This window comes from Diadema antillarum, unplaced genomic scaffold (assembly GCF_040938485.1).
Source record: "Diadema antillarum isolate AM-2024a unplaced genomic scaffold, OU_Dant_1.0 seq00000097_RagTag, whole genome shotgun sequence".
Lineage (NCBI taxonomy): Eukaryota > Metazoa > Echinodermata > Echinoidea > Diadematoida > Diadematidae > Diadema > Diadema antillarum.
The window spans coordinates 586328-610167 of NW_027271186.1; the positions used below are offsets into that span (position 1 = coordinate 586328).

Consider the following 23840-nt stretch of genomic DNA (forward strand, 5'->3'; position numbering starts at 1 on the left):
TCTCATTTCTCAAGAGCTTTTGGAACTGAAATGTATTTTTACATAAAACATCCAAATTTATTGCCAGCAATTGATCACAAAATGAGCAGACTCATTCACATTGAATTAAAACATGATGGACCATTTATAATTAGCATTTAAATAAACAAAAAAAAGGAACAATAACAAACCTACCCTGCTAAAGACCATAATTCAACAAGCTACTAGCACCAATTATGGATGACTGCTTTTTTTAATGCAAGTTCTATAAAAATCTATGGAATATAATACATCATTTTTTCCAGCAATACTATTTGGTATTGTACAGATGCACAAATTGTATCTGTCACAATATTACCATAACACATATAAACACATACAATGTCTTTGTTTGCAACCGCTGTGAATAACAAGGACAAGTCTTCATGTGAGTTTGTTTCTTTTCACTATATGCAGAGAACCATTAATAAGGTTGTGTTAATCTACATACATCTTTACATGCTAGTTTCAGTACAAGAACACGTCTTTGCGGAGAAGCAAGGTGACAACAACATATACACTGACAGACATTGTCTTGAATGAGATGCGATTCCCAGCAAAATATAGCATCTTTTCTATATATGCAATTTTTCTACAGCTTGATAAAACTTGATTTTGAAAACACAAGTACACAAGATTTTTTACAGCAGACAAGCTCAAAATAATGGGAAAAAAAATGACACCATCACCAATGTATCCAGTTCTAAAATGAACTTCATTGTTTCTTAAATAAGAGAATATAAAAGACATTTAAGGCATTTTTTCATCACTGGTTATCAAAGGAAGTGGTGTGTGATTTATCTAATCACTTTGACTGTCATCGCTCCTGCTTCCTTGAAGCCGTCCATATGGGTTATCACTGTATACATCCATATCGAGAGCCTTCCTTTGCCTCCGTGGACTAAACTCCAGCCTGTTGTATCCTTTTCCCGACTGTCCACGAGAAAGATGGGCGTACACACCGGAGTCCCGTTCGTCGTCGCTGCGCTCTGACTTTGACTGCGTCGGCGACCGCTGCTGCACCAAGTCGAAAGGTCTCTCCAGCTGCTCGTAGTGGGGCGAGAGAATGGGGGCGGCTGCCTGTTCGATGCCGCTGTCGGCACTCACCCTCGGGTTAGTCCCCTGACTCAACCTGTCCTCTTGGAATGCTTTGCTGGGGTCTGTCTCAACCTCACTGGAGTGACCGCTACCACCCCAAGTGGAGGTCGGCTCCAGCAAGTAGTACTCGCCGCTCATGCGGGGGTTGCGGATCTCCGTCGGGTCGCGGGCTCCGAGGTTTGGGAGGATGACCTCCTCATATACGCGACCATCGGCGCTCTTAGGTCTGATTGGCGTCGACGTGGCACCTGGTCCCGGCTTAGAATCTATCCCACCACACGCTCCAAGCATGTCCTCCCCATCCCCATCTCCTCCCTCACACCCCTTTTTGCTGCTGCCACAGTCATCCTGCCCAGCTGCGCTGGAGCCAGGCTTGCAGATCGCATCAGGGTCATTGTTGTTTGGCTTTGCCACATCTGTGCCAGCGACATCACTGAATTTATCCTTGCTGCCTGGGATCTCGTTGAAGACGTTTGGGTTGGGAACCTTGTTGGCTGCCATGGCATTGGGGACCTTGACAAAGAAAGCTAGGTCTCCAGATATCCTGCTGAGTCGCTGGACCTGCTCCTCAGAGAGGGAACGTCGGTTATCACACGCACCATCCACTGGCTCCTCTCCATCAGCTAGCAGAGGGTGAACTGAATCCATGTAGATATTACCTGCAACAAAATTTGGGGATCACCATGTGTAGAGATTAAAGTTATTGAGTAGTTATACTTTTAACAGAATATTACTGAACTCCTCTGCAAAGACCCACACACCATTTACAGCATGTACTTTTGCACTACTGAAAAAGTGGAAATTTGTATGTATTTTGCGCGACATGAAACTAGCATGAAAATAAATGCATACCTATTTGTTGTTTGTTGTATGTAATACTGTTATATATTTTGATTCTGCATAATCAAAACCATGCAAACTTCATCTTATCTGACCTAGCACACACACACACACAAATGATAATAACTCAGGCAAAAATTTCCACTTTTACAGCACTAACCCATTTTTTCTACTGGTCCGACCTGTCTGTAGGACCAGTAGATACCCCGGGTTTCCATTTTTTACTGGTTCATTCCTGAAAAAGTTACTGGTCCGTCAGTGAATTTTACAGGTCAGAGACAATTGGACCAATGCCAGTGTGCAGCGCTGTTTACAGTATTGACCCAGTGATATCTTAATACATTTTTATCACGGATATATAATTCTGTGCCATGCCCTTATATACCAGTTGTTAAAACAGAAATGTATGCGAGTGAAGTTCAGTATCCTAATCACTTATGAATCAATATATAGATTATTAACTTATTGTTCACAAATTAGTTCTCTCCATATCAAAAGCTTTGCCCTTGTTTAGCCACCATATGACAAGTATTAAAGTTAGCATCAATCACAAGGGGTATCTCAAAAAACTAAATGTACTCACTAGATCTGTTATTCTCAAGGTTGTTGGTCACTGTGTTGTTCAGGGGGAATTCCTCTGGTCCATTGTCAGGAAGCTGACGTCTAAAGCAAAGAAGATAAAATAGAAGCGAATAAATATGTTAAGCTGTATCAAATTTGAAGTAGAAAAGAGAAATACAAAACACTCAGCACTAACATGGTGCAGTGATGAATGAGATGTTGAGGTAAGATAGTAACCTCTTAAATGAATGTCTGAAGTTCTATGAATAGTTCAAAATGTACTGTTTGCTTTCATGTACCTGCTTTCGTGTACAAACTTGCTTTTACTCACAATATCTTTTTCTTGGACAAATTCACATTCACTCACAAACACACACACATATGCACAAATAAAACCTAAATCAACTTAGACAACAGCCAAATCAAGGTAGCTGAAATCACTGGTTAATGTCTCATCACATGAGAAGTTGTTGTAGAAATGTTCTCAGCTGCCACAAAATTTTTGTGTTGAAAACATGTTTTTCTTCCAACTTGAAATTCATGTGGAATATCATGATCTGACTGCTGTTCAATAGTAATGCAAAGATGAGCCTCAAATGAATTGGCAGTGCTGATGACAAGAAGGGGTAGGTTGATGTCAGCATAAATTCTCATACATGCACAAACTGCTCCTGAAACCCAAACAGAGCAGAAGCAATAATACATCACAAAAGAAGAGAATGGCTCAGACTGTATGCTACAAGTCTATGATGGTTTTATATCAATTACAAAAGAACCTGTTTGAAATCATAATTCTGAAACACATCAACATGCATTTCAAGGAATTAGCATATGCATAGCAGATATTATAAAGTTAAAGGGAAATTCCATCCTGATATTATGTTGCTCTGTATGAAATCAGATAAAATAGAGAAGTAGATCAGTTCAAAATTCTGGGGGAAAATCAGACACAATAAAAGAGTTAACAAATTGTAAAATTGTGAAAAGTAAGAAAAATTGGCAACTCCAGGTGACATGGGTGTTGATTTTTTTTTGATTTTTGATTTGAATACAAAAATTATCTTATTTTGATTTTTCTCAAATATTTATGCACAGACAGAACTTATCCACTGAGGAGAATACGCAAAACACATGTTACTCTAATAAAATATCAAGAACAGGTCTGAAGATGATTTATAATTTTAAGGAGGGGGAAAATGAAATTTTTTTTGTACTAAAAATGGAATGGAGAGCTGCACAACATTCAACTGGCAAAATTTTGTATTTCAGATAAACTAATTAAAGTTTGCTCCCAGACTTACTAAATATTATGATTTAGGATAAAACATATTCCTAAAAATATGTCTCTAAATACGTGTCCATAAGCAAGTATCTTTAAAGCTTGGAACCCCTTCTAAGGCCATGAGAACATCAGGCGGATGGAAGTCATCAGACAAGGGGGTCTCCAATGAGACGAGGGGGTCTCAAGTTTGAGTTCCACCAGGCAGGTGTGTGGAGGAGTGCAGCTTGGTATCAGGGGCTACATCCCAGCAGGGATCTCAAGCTGTGCCTTGTTATTGACATACCTGTCTCCTAACACTCTCCCCCCCCCCCCCCCCCCCTCCTTCTTTCTCCTCCTTCCAGTCACAAAACTTGACCCCGACTTCATGTTTCTTTGTCTCCTTAAAAGGAGAAGAAAAAAAAAACCTGTTCCTCATTGGTTCCCTCTACTGTTGATGCTTACCACGTGTAATTTGGTACTGCTACATTCTTTCCTTTTCTGCCTTTTCTTTTTTTTTTCCTGCTTTGTCTTTTTTCTTTTTCCTTGTTTTCATCTTCCTCCTTCCTTCATTAACTTGACTTTCAAAATCCTCATCTCACTAAATAGCATTTTCTAACCATATTAATCTCTCTTATATTTGTTCTCAATGTCAATTTTGTTTTCAGTCACACATTTCTACAACTCCACGCATGCACAAAGTAGAAACCTTCAAAACCCTCGATCTCTAGATCTTGTGGACATATCCCCCTTTTCTATTTCCAACCTTACATATCTATATATTTATCCATCTACATACTTACAGTGTGTGGGCCTATAATATATAGGAAACTTGCTGTCTTTCAAAGCCTATCTGTAGGCCTTATCTTTTATCTTTATTTATGCAAGTAATGAAAACGAAAGTTTAAGTATTTTTATGAGAAAGGGATAGAAGCAGAAATAACTTCCCCAATACATCGCATTTGCACTAGATTGCTTCTATCAAATTCTGAGATCAGTGGAGATTTGGGCCGAAAGCCAGCATGTGCCACGCTTAAAAAATACCCAGGATTATTTACAGGGCTATGACATTAGGGCTACGATGTATTAACTACAGAGGCACTGGCTTTGATACTGCTCTGTTTTGTAATCCAGCCATTATGCACACAATAATACACTCCCCCCAGCTTGGCGTTGACAATTGTGAAAGGATCCATGCTCCAGTGGAAAAGCCACGTCATATCAATGGCTCTCCCCATCAATCAAACATTGGTGTGGGGTGGGGGGGGGGGGGGGGGGGGGGGGAGTGGAGCAGAACGGGCCAAGTAAAGCCCTTTTTACATTTGTGTTTCTTAACCCCGTACTTTCTCTGACCCAGGACTATCGTTAGTCCCGTACCATTTTTTTTCAGCTTTTTACACTCGCCAATAAATCCTGTACTAAGCTCTTGTCCTGGGCTAAGGAGAAAATTGACCTTTTTACACTCATATTTCTTAGCCCCATACTTTCCAAACCACATGAATATTCATGGTTACGCTGTGCACTGTACAAGTACACGCACACACCGGCAGAACTTGATTACCTAGTTTCTGATTGGTCAGTGGGGGGTCGGACTTCATCTCCTTCGCTTAACCCTGGATTATTTTTTCGTTCTGTTTACACTCACTTGCTTGGCACCGCAATTGCGGTGCTAACCCTGCTATTTTGCTGGGCCAGATAGTAGGGGATTATCGGTGGGGCTAGCCCACTTTCGCAAAAACAAGTGTAAACAGAAAGTGGGCTAAGGAAAGTCCGGTATCAATGGTGGGGCTAAGCCCCCCCCCCCCCCCCCCCCCCAGCCCCACCATTGGTACGGGACTAAGCAAAAATTTGCAAGTGTAAAAAGCCCTTAACAGCACGAGCAAATTATGTAGACCTTGACATCATATCTCTCTGGCTGGCTTTCCCACTCCCAGTTCAAGCTTGATAACTTGTCAAAAGGGCTGACCAGGGCAAGTTTTCATACACAAACCAGAGAGTGGATTGGTATAAGGAATGAGTCATTTTCAAATGTCTGGGAAATGACGGACTTCTCCGAAGTGAAAAGAAGAGATCTGTTTTTCATATCATTTTCAGCAATAGAACAAGGACATACACCATTATACACAAAAGCTTGGCCCATGTATTCAATTAAGGTTGTCATTACTGTGAAACTATTTCTTGAAATAAGAAATATGCATAAATGATACACGATTGAGTCACATCAGTGAATATCTGCATACATGCATCCACACACATCAATTACGTACTTATCAATACTAAAACTAAATTACTCATTAATACATGTGGCACAAATATCATTCATTAAGTTAAGCATGATCTCAAGAGAACAGCAATGCAATCTGACACAGCCACACAAAGCATATCCATCCTCAAATATCTTGGTACAGCTCATATACCTCAATAACCACTTTTGTTTCGCCTACCTTCCATCAAAAAATTCTTTGCATTTATCACTGCCTACACAAGCTATCAAATAAAAGCGTAGACAACCTTAATGGCAACTGCTCCTCAGAAAGAAGAAAAAGATGCTTACATGAGTTGCAATGACTGTAAATAGCTGAAGTCTGAAATATGAACATTTGTTCAAAACTTCTACTCTCTCTCTCTCTCTCTCTCTCTCTCTCTCTCTCTCTCTAAGTTTTTGTGAGGGAGAAAAGAATAGTAATGTGTGATTATATAGGTCTGCAATGTATAGGCCTATATGTATGCATGTACATGTGTGTGTGTATATATATAGGCCTACAACTATATCTCAAATACAGACATGATACATGTTGGCCCTAATCAGACCTATATGTTCTCTGTACCATCACTTCAAGTGATACAGATACAATACAGACGCATGTGTACAGAAAACACTGTAACTTTTCATAGGGGAATGCCCTTTCATTTTTTATAATACTAGTAGTTGGCTGTGGTTATTCTGCATGCATCATGGTTTTATTGTTTCCTGCATGGTTGACAGTGTCAGTCATCTCACAATAGTTTGGCATTTCTAAAGAGTCATCAACCGAAATACTTCCTCCGATAGGACCATTGTTCTATATTCAGTGCAATATCAGACAGCCAGGCATTTAAAGGGATTGTATAGTTTTAGTTGAGACCTACCTTCAGGTTTCTAACATTTTTTGGGGTGAGATAATGAGATACCTTGTATGAAATAATATATGAAAGAGCATGTAATCCCAAGAGGGATTCAATGTTTATTCCATGAAAATTGGTTTTAAAATGGCTAAGATATCCAAAACAGAGCAATCCTAATAAAAGGTGGGACCCACCCTTTATTAGGATCCCTTTGTTTTTCTTTGTTTTTGGATGTCTCAGCCATTACAAAACCAATTTTCATTTGATAAACTTTGAATTCCTCTTAAAATGGTATGCTCTGTATTATTCAATATGTGGTTTCTTGGTGTCTCACAAAAAGTTAAAAGCCCAATCCTCAGCATCTCCACCAATACTATAGGCCTACCATCTCTTTGAAGGTGAAAAAGAGTTTTGAAGAAAGACCATACAACATATAAAACCTGCAAGACTTTTTGTAATACATGTTAACATGAAAATATTTAGTTTTCTCACACAAATAACAACCATTAGTCCCATCTATTCGTATCCCACTTGGTCACATTCAGCATGTGTACAATTGTATGTGCATGCATATAAAGGAGGCACGCATAGATTTATGTACATTTAGCTTATTAGTAGGCCCTAACATGCATGCTGGGGTATAGTTAACACATTACTTGCACGCAAGATTACTTTACACATAAAAATGCATACCATACAATGTATGGAAAGACAGACATACATAGATACCTGGATCTACATACAAATAGAAATATATGTATGAGGACAATGAGGACATATCATCTGCCTATGAGAAAGGCTGGCACATAATGTTCCTGAGGAGACCATAAAAATGTATTTTTCAGCTCTATGCATGACCTCTGACCCTCGTGCTTAAATCATCTTGGCCTACACTGTCATTTCACTCCCCCCCCCCCCCATATTTTTCTCAGAAAATTATGATTCATCACATGCTGTTAGGATCAAACAGGCCAAGATTTGAAAACATGATGGCATCCCCTTCCATAATTTTGCTCTGATGCAGACGCATTTGAGTGCCATAATGAGAGGACATGACAGTTCCTCACCTCCTCAACCTTACTGAATATGAGAAGGCAAAAAGGTGCATATGAAAAAGTTTAACCCTATTAAAAACACTATGCAGAAAGTAATACACGCACTGAGTACAGAGGTTGAGTGCATTCGTGAGCTCATTAATGATACATTCTCTCTGATTCATAGGAGCAGATGAAGCATGCAACTTTTTCATATGGATCCGAGATTTTGTCTCTTTGACTTCTATGGTCCACGAGTGTGAAAAGGAGAGATGGGAGATTTCATCTTCTAGACTCCTTAGGTCTGAGAAGACCAAAATGCAAGATGTACAAGACCTCATCTTCTTGGGGCTGGAAAAAAAAGGGGGGAAGCGGGTTGTACGATCTCGTCTTAACTTCTGGCATCCAAGAAGGTGGAAAAGCAAGATATTCATATTTCAGACTTTCATCTGAGGGGGGTAGTTTCTTTTCCAGAACAAAATATGCATAGGGTCAATGTACACAGTTAAGAAGGAGGTAAGTAGAATTATACCCTGTGAGACCACAAAACTGAGAGATAATTTAATTGTGCTAGCTGTCTGGAGTAAGGCAGCTCACTGGTTGACAGCTTGACTGGTTCCCTTTAGCCCCTTTAGACTGACAAAAGATCTTGTTTGAGAACATATCTACAGACACAATTTCTGCCAGTTGCATAATATTTGTGGGTCTGTAAACACACTTCTAGCATTTTTCTCCCAAATCATATTTGTCAGACCATATCTAGCCCATTGAGCTAAAACAGTGATCTCCAATCAAGATTTGCTCTACTCAGGGTGGACATTTGTAAACTGACCAGTCTGACCTCTCAAACATGTTTGAAGACTTTCAACTCTGCTTGGTCCTGAAGCATGTCTGCCAATACAATGATACAAACAATGTTTACATGTCTACTCATGCAAGCATGTGTACTTGGAGTAGCATGTTTAATTAAGAGGCTGTGGAATTTACATAAGGTTAGATGTTGCATGGAAATTGGAATGCCATTTGCCTAGAGTCAATGACGAAAAGATAGATTCCTTTCACTGCCTATAAAAAACAGGTTATACTTTAAAACATAATTAGAATGGCACTGAAAATGATGCTGTTGATGCTGTAACAAATAAGAGATTTGTGTAGTCTGAAACACCCTTTTGACCCTATAGTTGAAAATCCCTGAACCCAGGGCTCAGCAGACAAGCTTGCTAGTCTATATCACATAGACATGTTTCTATTAACAGCTGTATCAAGCTCTCTCCTTTCACTAGTTTATACCAGGGAGGTGGGAAGGATCTCTTCCCACCTTCCTGTTTATACATTCAACACTAAGCACTGCACACAAGGAAACACACAAATATAGTGGATGTGATATAGGCCTAATATGTATCATCCTGACTCTTAACATTGTTTAGTTGTTTTTTTTTTATGATCAGTAGTAACAAGATTTAGCTCTAAGAGCATTTGTCCCCATACTACACTCTCAGAACAATTATCTATACCCATCAATGGGAATAGGACCTACATCTCTTTGACAAACAATTCTTTAATCATGCTCCTGGGGCCTAAATCCTACCCCCCCCCCCCCAAAAAAAAAAAAACAAAACAAAACAAAACAAAACAAAACAAAACACAAAACAAAACAAAACAAAACAAAACATGTACAGGAAGTTAATATCAAATATAAACTTAAAAAAGAAAACCAAAGCAAAAAAAAAAAATTATACAGCACCTTTCAAAATAATTTCAAGGAATTGTTTTGAAACGTCTTGCACTATGAGCCATCATTCTCCCACGATGCTTTGCAAACGAGGAATACCTCCATTCCCTGACTGACAAAGATTTTCCCCATCATGGGGGGGGGGGGGGGGAAGGAAGGGGAGGAGGGGCCAGAATCAGCATAACAAGACAAATACACACACATACACACTCACACACTCAAACACAAACACAGTCTCAGTATACAGGAGAAACATTTCCTAACAGCTGTCGCATTGACAATGATGTTATTGAGGAACCCCAAGGGCAATGTTGAAAATGTCCTGTGCCAGTAGCATTGTGCAGCACATCTTTTATACACATCCTGAGTTAAAGGAAAACTCTACTCCATGGTAAAGTTAAAGGGACTGTACAGTACTGGTTGAGGTGAGGATTCAGGTTTACAAAATTTTTTGGTGAGATAATGGGAAACCTCTTATGAAATATGAAAGAGCATGTAATTTCAAAAACAATTCAATATTTATTTGCTGAAAATTGGCCTTTAAATGGCTGAGATATATCCAAAAAAGCAATCCTAATAAAATTGATAGGTCACAACTGTTAGTAGGATCTGTTTGTTTTTCCTTGTTTTTAGATATATCAGTCATTTCAAAACCGAATTTTCATCAAATAAACTTTTGATTCCCCTTAGAATTGTATGCTCTTTAACATTTCATTGAGTGGTCTCTAAATATCTTGCAAAACGTTACAAGCTGAATCTTCACCTCAACCATTATTGTACAGTTCCTTTAACCTTGCTGAAAGCAGCAATGTTACAGAAAAGCAGACATAGTTTCATTAAGATCAAACATAATTGGAAATTTCACATTTACACAGTTCTGAGTTGCAGTGATAGTGGGCCTATACCAAAAGTCAGTGCATTACAACTCTTGCACTGGTCTATTTAACTCTTTATGTGCCACGTTCGCACGTCCGACTCAGTCGACGGCGTGCCAACTTCGCATATTCTGCTCAAACACACAAAGCCGCCGAAACCGATCGATAAATCGCCTAATCCCGTGGCACAATGAAAGCGTTTCGCGCCCTTTTGTTCCTCTCACATACGGCTTGCATTCTATGTGGTGATTGACTATCAAGCGGTGTTCCCAACTAGATTTGCGTGTTCATTCTAAGTTTCTGTAACGGTTTTGTGCTAAAGTTTTGCCTTTACAGTAATGTTGCAACTGGTCATTCAAAAGACAAATTAAAAATAGGTTTGTCATACGATTTATATCAAAGCAAAGGTTGGCATTCCTCTTGAACTTTGCTCACTATGTGTCCAACTTAACAGAAATTTGTAGAAGTTATGCAAATTGGAAAAACAAAATTCTTTCTCAAAGCATGGCTACCTTCGTCTGTCAGAATAACGTGGCACACAAGGGGTTTCCACCATGGCACATAAAGAGTTAAACATGGCACCGGTGAACAACTTGCAATACTAGACTACTACAGCAGTGCAGGGAGGTGTGAAGAAAACACCTCCCTGAGCAGTGTAACAACCTCTGGGTCTTGTCAATCAAACACACAATTCTCTATAAACTTTCATGCAAGAATAAGTATGTATATCAAATGCATGCATCATGGGCCTGGTAGAAAAAAACACAGGGTCAAGCTAAGCTGAGCTGTATATTAGGGAGCAACAGGATGAGTGTTTGCTCACAGACTTAACAAAAATAAAAATATTACTAAAAATATAAATAGTACTTAACTTGTTTTATTACAAGCATTTATCAAACCACATTCATAAACCATTCCTTTAGCAATAAGAAAAGGGTATTGTAAATATTCATTAGCATTATCTCTGTGTGTAAAAATCATCACTAAAAGCAAGAATATGCAAAAGTTCTGCACAATATCTAGTACAGTACATTCAAAAATGACACTCAAATAAGAATTCTGTGCCCTTTGCCTGATATTACTGATACATTGACACTGGGAACCCCATTCAGCAGAATGGGCCATTACCCTAATATCTTTTTTCTCCCATTATCAAGAAGTAGAAAAGTACATCAGACTTTGGCAAAGTGAGCAAAATATGAGCACCTGAAGTGCAAATCTAAGTCACGCCAAGGACATCTAAATTGAGCCAGAGTCTGGAGCAGTGCCAGAATTTACTGGTGCCCTTAACGACTCTAGTCACCAGTTTTTGGTATCAACCCCTAGAAGAGACGAATGATTTGCATAGGCAATTTCATCAGAATCATTTTGTCCTTGTGTGAAGTATGACTCAGCATTGACAATCAATTTTAATGCAGGAATAAAACTTAAAATGCTGAAGGAAAAAAAAATACTACCTTGAAGGAGTAGCATTTATTTTTTCCCCTCTAAGAAACATATGGTTGGGGACCCATATACCCACATCTCTGATTTCCATCTGATCCATCCCTAGCAAACACATCGGCACTCAATCCTTCCTTTGCATTTACATCTCATCTTGACACTCACAGTTTTTTTTTTTTAATTCATGTTCCACATTCCACATTTCATACAAGTTTTATATTCCATTTGATTTTGAAAAAGAAATGTTTTTAACACAATGGTCAGTTTGAACCAAAATTGCACAAATGTATAAGGACGTATAATTGACGTGTAATATGAGGAACCCACTAAAAAGCAAAGCTTGTAGGATGTGGGTTCCAAAAATATAACATAGGCTTTTAGTACAGTACATCAATGTCAAAAGTGACGTAACATGCAAAAATACAAGATATCGAGAATATTTTAAAGTTTACGGAATGTACAAAGTGTAGTGTAGGACTCTAATGTTTATAAACAATAGCTAGATTTTCTTTCAATGCTTCAAAGATGCTCAATTACGAGAAGGAATTCCTGTCAATAATCTACTTGTGCAGGACACTATACCAGCACACATTGCTTCTTCAATGCAGGAGAAGTGTCCAATATAAATGAAGGGTGACTTGTTACAAATTTGAAGACTCCTCAGCGAAGAAAAAAAAATCCTTTCCACTAATGGAGGAAATTGTTTGAGGATGGGTGCACGTGGAGCACATGAATCACTCATCAGAGAATATAATGCCCGAAGGAATAAGCCACCAATGAGTTCCTTATTAGCCACTATAATGGGCACCACATGGTGGCAAAGCTTAACCCCATCAAAGCCAGACAATGGCAAGCATATCATGCATGCACACAATCATCTGCAATCTTAGTCAGTGGTCTTGACAGGCCTGAAGAACACGAAAAAGTGAGGGAGGGTGGGTATAATTGCACAAGCAGACTAACTTCGGGGAGGGGTGTGAGGGCAAGGGGAACAGGCAGAAGAAAAGGAAAAAAAAATAGGCACAGAATTAGATAGATGGATCAGGTACCGAAGCTTATAAGTGCTCCCCAGAAGACGTGATAATTTCTCGCCTTCTTGACCTTTTTGGGTTCGAGAAGGGAGGTGTCAGATCTTCCTTTCTCGGAGTTTGTGGGTCTGAGAAGGTAAGACGATGAGAGCTCATTGTCATATTGCACCTTCTTCCTCCACGACAATGAGATTACAAGATCTTGGACCTCCCTGTCTCGACTAATAGGACCCAAAAGGTGAGAAAACAAGATCTCATATCTTACTTTCTTGCCTTTTCAGACCCGTGATGTCAAAAAGACGAGACCTCACAACTTGCCTACTTGCCTTCTTGGACCCCAAGAAGTTGAGATAACAAGATCTCAAATCTCGCCTTCTTGCATTCTTGGACCCAACAATTCTAGAAGGTGAGGTATTATGTCTATTTCTCAGTGGCATAAGATTACAACCTTCTGTACAACAGCAGCAAGGGCGAGAGAGAGAGAGAGGTATACCTCCTCTCTCTATCTCTCTCACCCTCACTGCTGTTGTAGAGAATGGGAGATATGAAACACCGCTTCACAGGGGGTAGTCATGTGATGATACAAGACTGTGTCTCCTCTCCTAAATCAGATTCTGTTTTGTATTTTTCACACTACAGTTCGTCCCCGATTCTCCGGTCTCCTTTTATCCGGAAATCTCTATTATCCGGACACGTTCACGCAGTGAAGGACTTTTTTTTTTTCATCCAAAAATTGAGAAAAAAACAGTGACTTTAAACTCAAGTAAAATTTCTACAAAACTCACACAATTTACCTACAATATTCCCGACAGAACTAACATAAATTCACACCACATTATCATCGTAAAAGTAAGCAGTCATGATCTATAAATTCACCATAAGAACATGGATGGAAAACTTGTCAGTAAATCATGGTGCAGTCGATCGGTCATTGAGAAAGCTAACAGAAAAATTAGGAGCGCAGACACAACACACAGCATTGTCACGTCATACACCTTGCCAGTGCATGTGACCTGCAGGCTAGCATGGATTACACCACCGTTGCGGGGTACGCTACCTGCCTAGCTGCCAGTGCACTGGGACGGCAGCTTGGACGGCAGCTATATACATTAACATTGTGTCTCCCATATCCGGCCAATTCGCTTATCTGGATGAGCGCCGGTCCCGACATGGCCGGATAATCGAGGTCGACCTGTATTTCGTAAGTCACAGTCATTCTCCTCTTGAGGCTTCCAATTTGAGTTATGCTCTCTCACCTTACTTTCAGCTATACTCATGAAATACAGTGATCATTAATGTGATAACATTATAAATATGCATATTCTCAATTTATTTTTTTTTAACATATTTCCCCTTCCGTTGACAGGTGTAAATAACAGCTATTCATGATCATGATGCTACTTCTACTAATCGACATCTTCTTCATCATTATCTTGGTCAGGGCTCCACACTAAACAATTTTCTCTAGTGGCCCGTTTGGGCCACTGAAATCTTTGAATCTGAAATTTTGGTAGCCCTACAAAGAAATGTAGTGGCTCAAACTAAATGGAAACATAACAATCTATTTTGAATCTCAAGTGTGTGATCGGCTACCAAAGATAGCCTTTTTGGAAATTTGTTGGCCCAACATCAATTCTTAATGGCAGCAGACCACCAAGCCACTGCTAATGTCGAGCCCTGCCTTTGTCATCAACTTTGACATTATTACCTTTGTCATCATCACCCTTGACCTCATTATCCCCTTTGTCATCATCAACTTTGACATCATCCTTGTCATCATTATCATCTTTGTCACCATAAATTTTGACATCATCCTTATCCTTGTCCTCATAATCATCTCTGTCATCATCAACCCTGACATCATCACCCCTATCATCATTATCACCTTTGTCATCAACTTGACATCACTCTTGGTCTCATTATCTTTGTCGTCATCAACTTTGACACCATCACCCTTGTCATCATTAACACCAGTGTCAACATCAACTTTGACAGCATCATCACCCTTTTCATCATTATCATCTTTGTCATCACCAACTTGACATCATCACCCTTGTCATCATTATCACCTTTGTCATTAATATCACCTTTGTAATCACACCTTTGTCATTAATATCACCTTTGTAATCACACCTTTGTCATCATCATCATCACCTTTGTCATCATCTTTGTCATCACCATCATCATCATGACATTCAGTAGCCACAGCGACAGTGGCAGCATACTAATGACAGCACTGCACATTTCATCTTTTACAAACATTCATATCACTGAACTTACATGTCCAGGAGTACTGAAACATATTGACTTGCAGGGAAAAAAGGTCTTAAGTGATATGATGAAAATAAAAGAGTGAGAGAGAGAGAGACAAAATCAAAACAAACAATAAATGCTTACTTTCTTTTCCTGCGGTCCTTCACCAAGTAAAGGATGAGGAGACAAAGGAGGATGATGAGGATGATGGTGCTGACGACGATGGCGATGACGTAGGAGGAGGGAAAGTTCTGCCGGCTCTCAAGGATTAGTCCCGGTCCCAGGCTGGCAATTTCTTCTGCAACACATCAAACAGGTTTGGATGAAGACAGTCACATGCCAACACTCTCTTCAATAACATACATGCCTTGTTCATGTTGCTATTGTAGTGACAATTATTGCATCTTCCATATATGATAGTGAATCACTTTGTAAACCAACTCTGTTTGTGAATATCACACATATTGGCTTAACTCTGTGATCTTGAGATAAATACAAAATGATTGTGTATTCAAGAATCTAAATTTAATTTTTCTTTTTAGCATAAAAAAGGCATGGAAAATAATATCAGCCTCAACACACCAATGTAACACGTTCAGGGAATGCGTACTTTTCATAAAAAATACATTTGTGAAGTTCTCCTATTACTTTCTTCACACGGTTATGCTTTACAGATTAAGTAAATTGTAAAGAGGGACCAAGAATATGACAACTGGGATATAAATTTTTGAAGAAATCTGGGAACAGGCACGAGTCAACTACAAGAATTGTACAACTCTCGTGTCACAATAGCATACTGTCTTTAGCTTTTCCATAAATACTACCCTAGCAAATCAGGGCTCCATTGCATATAAAAGATATGGTAACTGTACAATTCATGGTAACTCTCCACAATGGTAAGTGCCGTAGCCACACTATTCCACAGACAATCTGAGCCAAGAAATCACTGATGGCTAACATTAATTGATGAGTTACAATTAACTGTAAAGTGATCATAGTTTTAATGCAAAAGGGTCCTGGTGAAGAAGCATGAACAGAATGGGTGGAGCAATTCTAGTCACTATATTACCTGGACTCTGTTGGGTGCGAACCATTCCAGCGCCAGCGCTGGTGGTTGTCCCTTCTTTGCCTTCTGTAGAGGAAACATCAACGACATTGGCAGGTTCAGCAGTCGGTGAACTAGTTGTGACACTTGCGGTTGTGGTAGCCACAGGAGTTGTAGTGATCGGCATTGTGGTTGCTGCTACTGTTGTGGCAACAGTTGTGATGATTTGAGAGGTGGTAGTTGGTAGTGTTGTAGTTGTAGGGACAGGCGTTGTGGTTTGGATGAGGCATGCACCGGTACGAACATCACACGGGTGGTTGCCACAGTCACAGGGTTGGCACCCTTGCCCAAAGGTTCCTACAGGGCATGGGTCTGAGCAGGCCACACCTTGCCACCCAGCTGTGCAGGAGCACTCCCCTGTGATAGTGTTACATGTGGCTTTATTCTCACAGGGAGGGCAATGGTCTGTGCAGTTCCTTGCCTGCTGCCATGGGATGCAGACACTACAGTCATGCTGGATGTATCCAATGGGGCAGATGCAGAAACCCAGGCTGGAGAGGCAGTCACCACCATTCCGGCAAGTTGGATTGCAATGATTTAAGCAAGCCTCGCTGTGCAGTGACGGGCGACACAGCTCACAATTGTATGTCACTTCGTACCCTGGTTGGCACAGGCATAGTCCGGTTAACACATCACAGTAACCATTATTGTGGCAATGCATGGAGCAGTGGTCCGAGCAACCCGTTGGGTGCACACGGGGATCGCACAGCCGGCAGTCATCGCCGACATACCCATCCTTGCACATGCAGCGCTCTTGCTCTACGTTGCACAGCCCACCGGCCCGGCAAATGGTCCTGCAAAAGCGCATGCAGCCATCACTCACCCTGGTGGGGTCGCACAAGCTGCAGTTCTTCGTCATGTCAAATCCACGCGGGCACTCGCAAGCCCCAGTGTGTGTGTTGCAGTATGAATTGACACACGTCAGGTCACAGTGCTCTCCGCATCCTGTCGGGTGAAGCGATGGATAGCAGAGGGAGCAGTAGCTTCCCTGGTATCCATCTTCACAGGCACACCCACCTCGCCACAGGTCGCACTTCCCATTGTTCTCACACGTCTGATGTGGACACAGCGTGCAGTTTGGCCAGATGTTGTGGTCACACAGGTGACAGTATTTCCCCGAGTAGCCATCCTTGCAGAGACACACTCCACTGTCTTGCTGGTAGGACGGGAGATTTTGGTAGAATGGACCGTCCGTACAGCTGGTCAGACATTGGTTGTTCCTGTCGTACGGACATGAGCGCTCACAGTTGGGACCCGTATAACCAGGCAGGCAACGACAGGCATTTGTACCGAGGGAGCACTCAGCGTTTGGAATGCAGTGACATTCAAATCCTAGAAGAAAAACATTGTGTATAAGTTTATGCAAGTATATCCAATCATGCTCTGGAATGGCATTCAAATGTCGATGAATAAATTCCATAATATCAAAGTGGCAAATCAGATGGATTTTGAGAGACATTAAACAAAAGGATACTGTAAAAGTGGATATTTTCGCAATATACTAGTAATTTTTGGCATTTGGCTGGATAAGATGAGTTTCACATGCTTTTAATTCTACAGAATCAAGACATGAACTACTGGAACATATAGCAAGCAAAAATATTTGCATCCTTTTATTTTTGCGCCATTTTCTGGTTGTGCAAAATGCCCTAAAATTTCAACACCGCAAAAATTACCATTTTAACAACAGATCATAAAATTTCCAATTTCACAGATCTTGAAAAACAAATCTATGTCACATCATCAGGACATTTTGTCTGGCTTCAGGGACATTTCTATGAGGACATGTCCAAGGGTTTAACCAAACTTATTACCATTTGTAATATCACTCATTATATCTACTTTATGACTAGATGATATGTTTTCTTGCAGTCATTGTGCCATCATATGTTCAACTCCTTTGTTTGTAATTTCAAAATAATAAATGAGGCAAAAAAAAAAAAAATTGTTGCATTGGCGTAACCTGCCCGACCCTAAAAATTCCGCCGACCCCATGTTTTTTTATTATTATTTTTTTGCTATCGATATCAAATATCTTGTATATAGATTGCGATCGCGATCGCACAAACCCGGAAGTGGAAACGGCTCTGGGGATATCGGATGTACGAGGGAGAGATCTAGCGCCTCGCATAAGCCTTCCTTGATCAGTACGTCATCTGTTTCCAACACGGACACGTACTCTAACAAGATTTATTCAGTGTATACGTAGCATTCAGACTGCGATGTATTGTGCACAGTTTTGCCATAGGTTTCTTGTGTGGAGAACTTACACGAATCTGTATATGTGGGACTGTAATAGAGATCGCCGTGTGCGATGAAAAGATCGTACATATGGGTCAATTTGCATCTATCTTATCTAAGTCAAAATAGTAAAATATGAAGTGAAAACATTCAGGATAGGGATTTCAACATCTTTAAATTCTGTGAAGGGGTATAATTCCAGTAATATCGGCCTCATAAATGATTTGTAGAATAGATGCACACAGCACATTCGGTGCAGCAGTTGTAACTGTTTACTGAGCTGAGCACGAGTTTTACACGTAAAATGCAGGTAGCAAAAAAAAAAAAAAAAAAAAAAAAATCCGCCCGACCGACCCTATTTGAAAATCTCATGTTACGCCAATGCAACAATTTTTTTTTTTTTGGCCTGATTACATGTTTAAAGTGCCTGAGAACATCTTTTGCTGAAAGAATATATGTATGAGAAAATGTGACTAATAAGAATTACTCACATGACATTACAAACCAAAGCCAGTTTTACTTTCCAGCTGAATGTACAACAGCCAGTTTAGAGTTTCACTTGTCTACAAACATTTGTTAAATGTCTGATTTACTCAAACCTTTTGATTTTTTTTTCAAGTATTTTTCTTATACAAACATCTCTTTCAGGAAATAAATTTTTAAACTAATCAGAAATACATGAAAAAGGAAAGATTAGGTTTATAATTGACAAGCATACTTGTCATCACCAAAACTCACTCTCAAGCACTTGTTTGCCAAATGTATGGAATCGCCAACTGCGGAAGGGGATTCCCCAGACCAAAAGAACAATAAAAACTAAAAAAAATATCAAAACAAAACACAACAACAACAAACATACAATTCTTCACACAAACAGATATATACTGCATAATATAAATGGGTAACCAAAACTTTACGCACATACCAATGCCGGCAAAATATTTGCATTGGCATATGTGTGTGGTTTCTCACCTTCGTCTGGCCATCTGCACCTATGCCCTGCCCTGACGATACTGTGGCATTCCATGGTGGCTGCTTGTACTCTGCAGGAATATATTCACAAAATGAAAAATCAGCACAGTAACATGCACAAAGACATATCTCATTTTCTCTGGTCTAACAGTGATCACACATATGGTAAAACTATGAATACTGTAAAGTTTCATGTCTAAGGTGCATTTGTGTAAAGGTATCTCCTTACATGATCTGGGAAAGAAGGCAAAAAAAGCTACAAAATAGATGGATGTTTGATTATGATAAAAGGTTGACATTTGAATTGTTTCTCTGAGTTCTTAGCCCCCTCCCCCATTTTACCCCTTTTCCCTGTTGTCCTTTTGTGTATTTGCTACATTTCTTTGCCTGTATCAATTATCATCATTTAGTATTCATCAATTCATGTAATCCCAATCTCTGCAATTCAACTTCCAAAACCACGCCTCCACAGACACACGACCACATTGTTTGATGAAACCCAAGCAAATGCTGGGAAAGTTACTGCTTCCTTCCACATGGTCAACACACTCAGCAAAAGCTCAGAACAACCTCTCAGAGGTAGGTGCTTAAAGAATATCATCACTCACACATAGGATGTGGTGCAGACGATGATGAAGGCCAGCAGAGTGCACTGCCAGGAGCTCCTCACCAACCCAGCCATGATTCCAGTCTCAGCCCTTTCTTTCCTCCTTCCCTTTAGCCTGGCCGCGTCATCATTTCAACGGGGGTGTGCGTCTGCGAGCAGACAAAACAAAGATAAACACATGAATGCTCCACATTCCACATACGGACTGCAAAATGTTATTCATGACCGTAGTTTTAATGTTTCACAGGAGACTTCAAGTAACTCAAGAAAGTATGTTTTCTGACAAAGATGCTGATGGTTGGAAACTTTTGTGATAAAGTAATTCAAATATTAATTATCTTTTGTTGTACATCATCCTAAACACCTTTACAAGTGTTTTGTTTTTTTCTTGGTTATTGCTCTCAGTCTCTACTTGTATGTTGCTATTATATGACTGGTCTATGATATCCAAGAAAACAAAAGATTAGATATTTGCTGCATAGTAAACATCAATGAACACAGTTATTTTCTAAAAGATTAAATGTTAGAAAAGGAATCAGTAGAATATTTTCATATGAGAATTTTAGAAATCCAAAATACACTTGGGTTTTTGACTTGATATTCTTATTAGGTGATCCGAGTATCCTCTCGGATCACCTTCTGTATCTGTACTGAATCTTTCTTCTTTCTTTGTTTCTTTCTTTATTTCTCCTCAAAAGTTGTGCAGAGGTTAGCTCAGAAAGTGCTTTGCCTCCCAATGTCAAACTTATACCATATATGTATCATGTCGCAAAGACGACAGCGCAAGTAAAATCGTAGTGATCAGTCGACCGTGACGTCACTATGACGTCATTATATGAAAACACATTTTCATGCATATCTCATTAATGGAATAGAATATTTCAATGAAATTTACGTCACATATATTTCAAGTCAAGCGAATTTTACTCATATTCTCAAAATTCATTTTTATCTCAAAACGCGCGCGTACGCGCGCGTTGAAATATTTGTATGCTCAAATCGAGCTAAAAACTTTTTTTGCACACGTTTCAGACCATTTGGAGCATTTTTTGAAAAATTGAAAAAATTGAACGGACGCGTACGCGCGCGCACATATTCGCACGCACAGCTCATATGAAATAGAAATTTTCAATTTTTTCACACGGATCGGATGTCCGAAATGTCAAGAAATATTAATACCAAGTTTCAAGTCGATCCGATTCAATATGACGTCATACGGGCCCGTCAAAGTTGAAATTCCGCGCGTGCGTCAATGGGGATACACAGTGCAACTATGCCAAAAAAACGCCAATTTTAAATCGGATTTAACTCGTCAGGATGGACGGTGACCCCCCATTTTCTTGACATATTCTGAAAGCTGATGAGTTGTACATGTCATTTCATGGGCTGGCTATGCTGACAAAATGATTAAAAGATATCAAATTTCTTAATAAAGTAAAAAAAGTAAATTTTCAAAATGACGTCATCAAATTTCAAGTTTGCTCGAGCGTATCTCACTTATCCTTTGCCAATTTTCACGTAAATTTCAATATGTTGTAGCTTATAAAATGCTCTTTCATTAATGTCATTGCACAATTTTGATTAGATGACGACATCACCTCGAAAAAATGGATTGAAGGTAACCTTGTCAAATTTGACCAGTTTACGTGTAATCTCTATGGGAGTGCAATTTTTATGGAAATGAAAATTGACATGACTATCTTTATCGAGCACTAGCTCACTTATGCTTCGGTGAATTTCTCTAAGATTTTAATATGTTGTAGCTGAGACGTGGGGCTATCGTAAGTGTGCCATTCGTTTTTTCATACGTTGTCGGGATCACGTGAAAAAAACTTGGTTGAAATTAAAGCTTATCTTCGATGTATTGTAATATTTCTTTCTTTTTACAACTTTATGTGCAATAACTCAAGAAAAACATACCCTATCACCACCATATTTTGCACATGTTTCGTTCATGTCACGAAAATTATTTCTTAAAATAACAACTACTTGATCAGAAGCCATCTTGGGTATGTAAATTAGGGTCAAAGGTCATAAATGTTTTATCCTGTATCTTGGTGAATACATATCCTATCTTTCCCATATTTTGCACACGCAAAGATCATGTTACAAGAATCATTTCACAAAATAACCACTCTTTGCTCAGATGCCATCTTGTCTGTGCAAAGTGGTGTCAAAAGGTCATGTGTACTTCTTTCTGTTTCTTCGTTATGACGTGTTATCTCTATGGGAGGGAATTTTTCTAGATGTGAAAATTGACATGATTGTCTTTATCGAGCACTAGTTCACTTACCCTTCCGTGAATTTTTCTCAGATTTTAATATGTTGTAACTGAGACTTTGCGCTATCGTTTCGTGCCCTTTATTTTTTCATATGATCATGTTACAATACTTGGTTTAAATTAAAGCTTATCTTCGATGTATTGAGCTATTTCTATGTTTCTGCAACTTTCTTTGCAATAACTCAAGAAAAACAGCCCCTATCACCCCCATATTTTGCACATGTTTACTTCATGTCACGTACATTATTTCATAAAATAACAACTACTTGATCGGACAACATCTTGGGTATGTAAATTAGGGTCAAAGGTCACAAATGTTTCATCCTGTATCTTGGTGAATACATGTCTTATCTTTCCCATATTTTGCACACGCAAAGATCATGTTACAAGAATCATTTCACAAAATAACCACTTTTTGCTCAGATGCCATCTAGGTTGTGCAAAGTGGGGTCAAAGGTCATATGTACTTGTTGCTGTATCTTCGTTATAGTGTATACAGATTTGGTACCAAAGATGGCAGATATGACTCCCTTTTCTAAATGAGAATCCAAACATCACACGGCCAATGTCTCTGAACACAGATGAAACCTGCATGGCCATGCCTATTGCGATCAGGACTTGAATCATTGATTAAAAAAAAATCGGATCACCTTAATTTGTCAGTGATGACAAATTACAATCTCTAGTTTTGGGATTTGATCTGTGCTATCTCAACTGAACAATGTGTTCAGAATACAAGATCCAAAATGAACACATACGCCTCTTTCAAGTCATAGTGTTCACATGGAAACCACTGAAAAAAAAACTTTTCGCATAAAATAACTAGGCATACTGCTTTGCTATAACTTCAGCAACCTGGAATTTAAAGGAATAATGTAAAGATTCAACAGGCACATGCGAATCAAACTATCTAATTTCCTGTACATAGAATTTTGGGGGGTTTTGACAACAAAGTAATAATGTTAAAGGAATGAGGTAATCTCTTCATTTCTCCATACTACCTAAAAATTTGATCATATGCCATTTGAATCAACATTTCCCCTATGTTCCCCTCATAACACTTGTCAACTTTCAATAAAATTTGAGGGAAACTTTAATGATGGTAAAAAAAATAGGGGGGATAAAACCTTTATGACAGCAAAGTGCAGACAAGTGACTACTCCCTCATTACTACTAGTATCACTGTCACATACAATGTCAGTGGTATTTTTGAGCATTGGTCCTGAGAGGGTTAAAATACAACTCATACAGGCCTTTTCCTATCTGAAGGACTTGCAATGAATCAAAAGCACAGACTCCAACTCTCTCTGGAGCTTTCAGTGAGAAATTTCCCTCCTTGAGGCCATTTTCTCAAAATTTTATACTCTCCACATTTGAGCAAAATTTCTC

At 39.3% G+C, this 23840-nt stretch overlaps 1 protein-coding gene across 1 annotated transcript; it reads right to left on the reverse strand.

Annotated features, from left to right (window-relative positions):
• Positions 1–786: 786 nt before the first annotated feature.
• Positions 787–20715, reverse strand: LOC139726698 (uncharacterized). The gene is made up of 6 exons (XM_071637683.1): positions 20172–20715; positions 19564–19634; positions 16315–17682; positions 15390–15543; positions 2540–2619; positions 787–1775 (listed from the first exon to the last, which is right to left on the reverse strand). The coding sequence occupies exons 1-6, from the start codon at positions 20243–20245 to the stop codon at positions 820–822; spliced, it is 2703 nt and encodes a 900-aa protein (XP_071493784.1). The 5' UTR covers positions 20246–20715; the 3' UTR covers positions 787–819.
• Positions 20716–23840: the final 3125 nt, after the last annotated feature.

Excerpts from the sequence above, each read along its gene's own strand:
- LOC139726698 (XM_071637683.1), bottom strand. The coding sequence starts at position 20,245 with ATGGCTGGGTTGGTGAGGAGCTCCTGGCAGTGCACTCTGCTGGCCTTC. Across the intron at positions 17,683-19,563 it reads GTGCAGATGGCCAGACGAAG|GATTTGAATGTCACTGCATT; the intron begins GTGAGAAACCAC and ends TTTTTCTTCTAG. Across the intron at positions 2,620-15,389 it reads AAGGACCGCAGGAAAAGAAA|ACGTCAGCTTCCTGACAATG; the intron begins GTAAGCATTTAT and ends TCTTTGCTTTAG.